Here is an 8,485-nt window from a genome sequence, read left to right as displayed (position 1 = left end):
CAACTCCACTGCCTTTTCCACTATAGCTGTCCTTCCCAAATACTGTATACACTTGAATGGTCAGTTATCTGCTCTGGTCTCCTTGCAGCCATGTTTTTATAATTCCAATGATGTCACAGCTATTATCGTGATTGATTCATCCACTTCATTTTGAATTCCTTAAGGCTTGTCTTTTTAATGTTCCTTGACCAATTTGTATTATTTGTTATTCTGTCCTTGTTTGATTCTGTCTCTCTGCCTATCGTGCCTCTTATTCATCTTTTTGTTTTTTTTTATCTCTGCCATGACTCTACTTCCCCTCACTACCTACACAGCTTCACATTCACTGCCAACTTAAATTAAACCCTTCCCAACCACTCTCACTCATATTCCACCACAGACATATGTGGCTGCAGACCAGACTCCAAGATGGCATGATTCCCCTCTCGTATTTGAGGCAAGGGGTAAGCCCCCAGGATCTAACTGGGAGAAACCAGTCCAGTTTGTCCTCGCCCCACCTCCATCAGGAATTTGAAAACTGCCACCTCAGAGCATCTCTTTATCCCTGTGTCCATCTGTTACATCTCGCTATCTCCTCACCGACTGGCACGTTGCACTGGTCGCAATCCTGAGATGTCTACCTTTAAAGTCCTACTTATTCACTTGCTTCCTATCACACTATTGTCTGCTATTAGGACTTTGTCCCATTTTGTTTTCCAATGTCGTTGGTACCAACGTGCATCATGACCACTGGCTGTTCACCGTCCCCCTCATGTAGACACTATGAGAAATCCTTTGTCACAAATCCGAGCGAGGCATCTTTGCATCCTGGAGTCTGGACTGCAGCCACAGATATATAACAGTTTCCCGTAAAATTAGATTAGATGAGATTCCCTACAGTGTGGAAACAGATCCTTCGGCCCAACAAGTCCACACCACTCCTTGATAGAACACACCTAGACCCATCGCCGTCTAACCCCCACACCCCTGAACACTATGGGAAATTTAGCATGGCCAATACACCAAGCCTACACATCTTTGGACTGAAAATTGAACACACATTGATTGCGTAACTATTGAATTTCCTTGGACTCTGCTGTTCACATGTGCAGCAGAACCAATGGTGGTGTCTTGAAATTGGCTGTTGCTTCTTCCCACTGAGAGACCATTGCCCTCAGCAGTATCTAATGTGTCATATCTGTTTCTCAGGGGAATGGCCACAGGGGATTCCTGCATTGTCTTCCGACCCCTCTTACACTGCGTGATGGTCACCCATTGTCTTCTTGGTCTTGAGGTCTGAGGTGTGACCACCTCATTGTTTGTACGATCCATGGCTCTCTTAGCTCTGCAGAAGCTCCATAGAAGTCGCATCGAACACACCTGTACCAAAACCCAGGAGTTGTAACTGGATACAGCTCCTACTGGCATTCCCAGTGCCGCGAATGGGAAATGACCCCACTTCCCGGATAGATCACAAGGACTGTACCACAGTCTTAAGCTCCCCTGCTCTGATGTATCACATTAAATTAAACCTATTGTGTGCACTTCTCTTGATGTTGGTCTCCTTTATATCAGGGAGCCAAAACACAGACTCAGGGACCGATTCGCATTCTGTATGCATTAAACAACCTCACCTTCCAGTTTCCATTCATTTTAATTCCTCTCCCCCTCCCCTGGCTACATGTCCATCCTTGGCCTCCTTCACTGTCAGACTGAGGCCAAACGTCACCTGATATTTCAGAGATAGTAGGAACTGCCGATGCCAAAGAACCTGAGATAACACGGTACGAGGCTGGATGAACACAGCAGGCCATGCAGCATCAGAGGAGCAGGAAAGCCTGAAGTTTCGGGTCGGGATCCTTCTTCAGAAAAAAAAAAGTTTTTCACCTGATATTTCACCTTGGAAGCTTCCAGCCTAAAGGCCTCAATATTGACTTCACCATCTCCAATGTCCATCCAGACCCAGCCTTCTCGCATGTCCAGCCCTCCCCCTCCTCCTGACCTCCCTGACCTGACCGAACCTGTTGATCTTCTCACTTGAGTATCCACTCCAGTCTTCCCATGGCACAATCATAGTAAATCCCCACCCTGCATCCACCTATCCTGATCTCCCCTACCCTCATCCAGCCCCACCCTCCTCCCATTATTTATTTCTGGACTACTCTCCTCCTCCCCAGTTATGACAAAGGAATTTGGCCCAAGACATTGACTTTCCTGCTACACTGATGATGTCCCACTTGCTGTGCGTTTCCAGTATCACACCTGTTGAATTGGCTTCCAGCATCTGGAGTTTTTATTTTCTCCCTTCTCCACTACCTCTGGCATTCCATTCCAGGACCTTTTTGTGTGTTCAAAAAAACTGGACAACTATAGCCTTTGGAATTTCACTCCTCTGACATTCAGCCATGCTTCTTCAGTTTTTGACTCCCATACCATGATGAAATGTTGTTGCTCATCTAGTTTATCTATGCCTCTCATGATTTCATAGTCATCTCTACGGTCACCCCAGAGTCTCCTAAGCTCCAGGGAACGAAGTCTCAGTGCTATCCAATTCTTCTTATAACTCAAAATCTATCAGGATTCTTTCTATAATAAAGTGACCAGATCTACATGGAGTAGTCTAAATGTGGCCTCACCAATGCTTTGTACAGCTGCAAGAAGACATCCTAACTGCTATAATCAAAGCTCTGACCAATGAAAGCTAGTATGTGCAAGCAGTCCTCATCACCCTGTATAAGTGTGACTCTATTTTCAAAGAGGTACAGACTTGTACCCTTTGATCTCTTTGGCCAATAACAATCCTCAGGACCCTATCATTGATGATGTAAGTCCTGCCCAGTTTTGCTTCACTGAAATGCAACACCTTGCAGTGATCTAAATTGATCTCCATCTGCCATTCCTCAGCCCACTGGTCCACTTGATTAAGACTGGCACTCATAAGCTGTCACTTATTTCAGCATCCTATAATGCAAAGAGTGAGGTGTAAAGAACTGATCATTCTTTACCATGATTTGTTTTCCTAATAGGATCACAGAATTGCTGCAGCAGACAGAGTTATTTGGGTCAATTTATCTGCATTGGTTGCTCAAGAGAGTACATTGCTGAACGTTAACCTCCTGTTTTACCTCAACACTCTTGCAGACAATGTTCTACACTACAGTGCAGTACATTTCCTTCATGAATGAGAAAGATATCAATGCTGTAAGCAACCCAACTGCAATATGAGATATTGTTCCTGCAAAGTTCATGTGGTGTCATTGTGATATTGAAGGAGGACCAGGATGGGCATGTCGCCAAGGGAGTGTGGAGGGTAGTTAAAATGGTTGGCAACAGGAAGGTGGTGTTGACTGGAGTGTACTCAGCACAGATGCTCTGCAATTCATTTACTGAGTCTGCACTTGGCCTCTCTACATAGAAGAGACCACATTGGGAGCAACTGATGCAGCAGACCAGATTAGAGGAAGTTCACGTGAATCCCGAGCACATACAGAATGAATGTTTGGGGTCTTGGCTGGGGGTGAGAGGGGAGGTGTAGGGGGAGGTGTCACAGTTCCTTCCATTGCCGGGAGGGGAGCATGGAGTGGACAAGGCGTTAGTGGAGAGAGCAGTCCCTACGAAAAGCATATTAGGGATGGGGAGGGAAATATCTCTTTGGTAGTGGGGTCTGACTGGAAGTGATAAAAGTGGTGGAGGATGCGTTGGATTCAGATGTTGGTAGGGTTGGATTGGAAGACTGGGGGACTCTATCCTTGTTGCTGTTGGCAGAAGGTGTTTGAGGGAAGAATTGCAGGGCATGCAGGAGATGCAGTTGAGTCGTTTCGGCAGGCACTGCTCTCTCCATCACTCTTTCATGCGCTCCACATGCCCCAACAGCTCCACTACGCCTGAAACCTTTCTCTGCAAATGCAGGAAATGCGACACACTCCCTGATACCTTCTCACACAACTCTATCCATGGCCCCGAACAATAGTTGCATTTCCAATAGGAATTAAACTGTACAACCTGCAAAATGGCCTATTATGTCAACCCTTCCCAGAGACCAAGCTCCACAAACCCTTCCTGCATCCACCTATCACCACTTCAAATGCCATACCCCAAACCCAGACCACCTCATTTTGTTCTGAGCTTCCTTCCCCTTCACAGTCCCGATCAAGGGCCCCAATTCAAAATGTCAATTTTCCTGCTCGTCTGATATTGCCTGACCTGCTGTGTTCCTCCAGGTCCACACTGTATCATCTCTAAGTTCCTGCCTCAGCAGTTCTTGCTATTTCCCAGTCACTGAACGATAAGAATTGTTTTCAGTCCCTGTTCATTCTGCCCTGATTTCCCCTCATTTTGGGCATTTTTATGCTATCATCGACAGGAAGAGATAGAAAATATTTGGTCAATGGCCATACCATTACCTGATTTATCATTGTTAATTCCTGAATTGCATTCACTGAGGGATGATTATTTCCACCAGCTACCTATATCCTTATATCTGCACTTGAAGAAATAGAACTTCTTGCTGGATGACATTTTCATTCCACTTTCTCCATCTCTTTCAAAAAAGCATCCAATGACAGTTCGAAGAAATCTAACCTCAGACCAGTCAGCTTCACAGCATTGAACAATTTCATTCACCTTGATACGTTTCATTACATCTGCATTTAGTAAAGACTGGTATTCCCTTCTCATTCAAGTATGTCTCAGTAAAAAGTATACATTTTGAGAAGAATGAAATGCCTCTGAATTTTAACGCTTCGGAGTTACCATGCTAGAATTTCGCATACTGTTTTTGCTTTACTCCAAAACCAACTGTCCTTTCACAGGTTTGTATTTCTTTGAATTAAGTTTTAAGGCTAAGATCGGTACCATGTTTATCACCCTCAAATGAGACAACAGTTCAATATGTTGCGTTCACTCATAAAGAATGTGTCTGTCACTCAACCTGTTCCTCTATGCATCTATCTGATGCTTCGACACATGCACAGCCTCACACCCACACTGAGGTTGAGATGCAGATCAGCAGTGTCCTGGCAAAAGTGCACAGGCTAACAAATTAGGCAGGGAAAAATCACAGATCAAAGGTCCTGGAGATATAATATTCTTTCAATGATGTCTATTAATAAGATGCCAGGACTGTGGATTAGATCGAATCGTGTGCAACATTGATTGCTGATGATGTCATTCTTCAGTCAGTCTCAAAGTTTAATACATTTCACAATTGGGGTAAAGGGATAGTGCACAACATTCTTCAAGTGCTCTCTGAACTTAGAATGTGAGATGACATAAATCACAGTGTTTGTGCAGCAGCCCAGCATCTGGAGCATGTAGCCCAGTTCCATTACAAAAAGAGGCAGATACAGAGACTCATATCCCAAAAGTTTCATTCTCCAATTTATGGAATACACCATTGATACTGACCATAACAGAATGAAATTCCCTGAGATAAGAAACAATAAAATGATGGAATTCTTCCGACTTTTCATCACTGGGTCTTTGGTGCCATTTCTGTTGCTCTGCTGATGGAGTCTCCTGCGGGATCTGCTGGTCACTGCAATGTGTCTCACCGTTAAAACATTGAGAAGAAGAATGAGAATAAGGGCAACTCCTGGTGTTAGTGTGTAATGACAGAACTCAATTGCTCCCCAGACTGGAGAAAATTTCAGTTCATTTTTCACCCAACATAACCAGTGTCTGCTTCTGTGATAATACTGATAAGTGAACAGAAAATACCAGAAAGTGTTCTTCAAACAACTCAATCCAGTCACTGTTGCCAGAACCACGGCTGCTGTTTTCACATTGCAATATTTACTTCTCAGATTTGGGCAACAAATGGCTACAAATCGATCAAAGGTGAAAGTGACAGTGAACCAGACAGAACAGTCAGTGGCTGCAAAAAGCAGGACAGCGTGGATATTACACACAGGGATACCTTCTAAGAAATGATGTTCCTCTACATAGGCAAATGGAATGCGTCGCAATACGAGGTCAAAGATAATGACCATGAGATCTGCTATTGCCATGGCTACCAGGTAGTGAGAGGCACATCGGGAGAGACCACACTTTTCTTTTGACAGGATCACAATTGTTGTGACATTGGCTGTGAGGAAAGTAAACAATAAAGTTATCGTTTCTGCTTGGAACTATGTTACCACTTTTATTGCGAACTGATTGAGATGCACAAATGGTATTTTGCATCCGTTCCTGTCGCAAATGGTTGCATCAGTGTTCAGTTTATTTGGTGCATCCAACGAGTGTTATTCCATAAATTGACCATGCAATGAAAATATAAGATGAGGTAAAATTTGCTGTGAATGATGTGTTCATGACTGTTGCAATACACTTTGCCCCACAATGGAAATCACAGAAACTTAGTTTGAATTGGGTCTGTTCAATTCAACCTTTGCCATGAAAGATCTTTGAGATGCTACCCTCACGTAAACACTTGATGGAACCAGTGGTCAAACAACGGTGTTTGTAAATGCAAGCAAGGATTCTTGTATTAAACCTCAACCACAGAGACATGACGTCAGTGGAGGAATGGATACTGAGTCAGTGGGTGCTCAAAAAGACACTATGATCGCCAGGATTCCAGACCTCACAGCTGGACCGAGACAAGGTCAAGAAGCAGTAAAGATGAGAGAGTAAATTTCTGGCACGGTAACGCCCTTCTCAATGGTTGGCAGAATGAACAACACAGAGGAAAGAAAATCAGAGCAGCAAATCACCACAATTTATCGAAATACAAAAGACTTACCAGGCACAGCAACGATAGCAAGAGTCGGATAATAAATGAATTGCATAATCCGAAGGACCATTAGAATGCGGGATTTCAGTGGCTTCCGATCAAAAGTAGCTGATAGAAAATTCAACATCTCAATGAAACCCCTTCCCAATGTTTTACCATTCCCATCAAGTGTTCTCACATTTTGAACCATTGTCAATCCATTCCAATCTGTTGTTGTAACATTCCAATCGTTTGTTCTTAGATTCAAATCCGGTGTTGTATTGTTCCAATCCATCATTGCCAGATTCCAATACATTGTTGCATCATTCTATTCTATAACTCTCCAATTGTAAACTGTGAACTGTCCTCTCTCTCTCTCTCTCTCTCTCTCTCTCTCTCTCTCTCTCTCTCTCTGTGTGTGTCTCTAGCTCTGGTGTCCCAGATCTCTGTGAGTGTCACGGCTGTCTCTCCCGGTGACACTGAGAGGACAAATTGAACAGTGCCCCTTATAAGTAGAAGTCGTACGCCCTGCAGCAACACAATTAGGATCCATGGGGACTGACATTAGTGACAGTTACTGAAGAAACAGTTACTCTTTCCATCCCATCTCCTCTGTGCCAGAGTTAGCTGATGTAATTTCCCAGGTGATTTCAGAGGTGAGCTGAGGAAAGAATGATGTCATTAATATGTACAGTCTGTCAAATGGGAATTTGGGGCTGAAGTCTGAGCATGACAAATGTTGAGGTCTGTTTAACAGAGGGAGTGAATAGACCATGTAATTACAGGTCAGTTCTTAAATTTAAAGGCATGGCGTAAGGTGACAGCGGAAGGCTGAAGCATGACACACTGGGTGAGCTGATGAAAATAAAGTGGTGAGAAGTTGTTCAGACAGCAAGGAGATGTCTGGTCTATTTAGCCTCCTGCAGCTGACAGCACAGAACCAACTGCACCAGACCACTGCACTTATCAAACCATCTCCACAGTTCCAAATCATGGCCAATCATGCACATTTCGATGTCCCTTGATGTCATTAGCCACTTGAAATCTACCAATCTCTTGATGGTAGAGCTTCCACATGTTGTCTGAGCCACAGCATTTCAAAACCTCATCACCCTCTCAGTGAAGAGATTCATCCTAATCTCAGTCCTAAATGGATTGTCCGTGATTCTGACAAGGTTCTTGGGTACTCACTCACAGGGCCAGAGAAATATCCTTCCTGTGCTGACTGACAATCTGTTTCAGCATTTTGGAATTTTCTTGAATATGACTGAATTCATCTAACTCCAGACGTTCCAGTCTCCTTCATCACTAATTAAGAGGGCCAAACCTGTATACATGACCACTCTCCTGCCTTTACTCTGAGATCTTGATTCCCCTATTTACCAAAAGCTTTTTCAGCCTAAAATAGACAGAAGGGCTCAGCCCCTACAACTCTCTGTCACAATGAGTTCCAAAGACTCACGACCCTCTGAGAGAAGAAATGTACCCCCATCTCAGTCTTCAATTGGTGGCCTTCATTCTGAGGCAAAGCCCTTTATTCTTGGACTCTCCCGTGAGGGGAAACATTCTCTGTACAACACACTGTCAACACTCTTGATGTGATTGCCTCACATTCCTCTAAACTCCACTGAGTACTGTCGCAATCCGTTTAGTTTTGATCCGTAGCCATTTCTTCCACACTGGGATCATTCTTGTGAACATTTCTGAAGTGCCTCCAATGAAATGTTACCTCTTCTCATCTCAGCAGTACCTTTCCTATCTGCAGAAAGACGCCCCTCCTCTAATGCACCAGCC

General features: G+C 43.9%; 1 protein-coding gene across 1 annotated transcript; it reads right to left on the bottom strand.

Moving 5' to 3' along the window:
• Positions 1–4,920: 4,920 nt before the first annotated feature.
• Positions 4,921–7,153, bottom strand: LOC132210808 (probable G-protein coupled receptor 139). Its single transcript, XM_059653241.1, has 2 exons — positions 6,722–7,153; positions 4,921–6,064 (listed from the first exon to the last, which is right to left on the bottom strand). Exons 1-2 carry the CDS (start codon positions 7,005–7,007, stop codon positions 5,163–5,165), a joined length of 1,188 nt encoding a protein of 395 aa, XP_059509224.1. The 5' UTR covers positions 7,008–7,153; the 3' UTR covers positions 4,921–5,162.
• Positions 7,154–8,485: the final 1,332 nt, after the last annotated feature.

This window comes from Stegostoma tigrinum, chromosome 21 (genome assembly GCF_030684315.1).
Source record: "Stegostoma tigrinum isolate sSteTig4 chromosome 21, sSteTig4.hap1, whole genome shotgun sequence".
Lineage (NCBI taxonomy): Eukaryota > Metazoa > Chordata > Chondrichthyes > Orectolobiformes > Stegostomatidae > Stegostoma > Stegostoma tigrinum.
The sequence above is the reverse complement of the archived record's forward strand: the minus strand, read 5'-3'. Positions and strand labels throughout refer to the sequence as shown.

Coding starts and splice junctions, on each gene's coding strand:
- LOC132210808 (XM_059653241.1), bottom strand. CDS start 7,007: ATGTATTGGAATCTGGCAATGATGGATTGGAACAATACAACACCGGAT. Junction 6,065..6,721: donor TGCTATCGTTGCTGTGCCTG/GTAAGTCTTTTG, acceptor CTTTCCTCACAG/CCAATGTCACAACAATTGTG.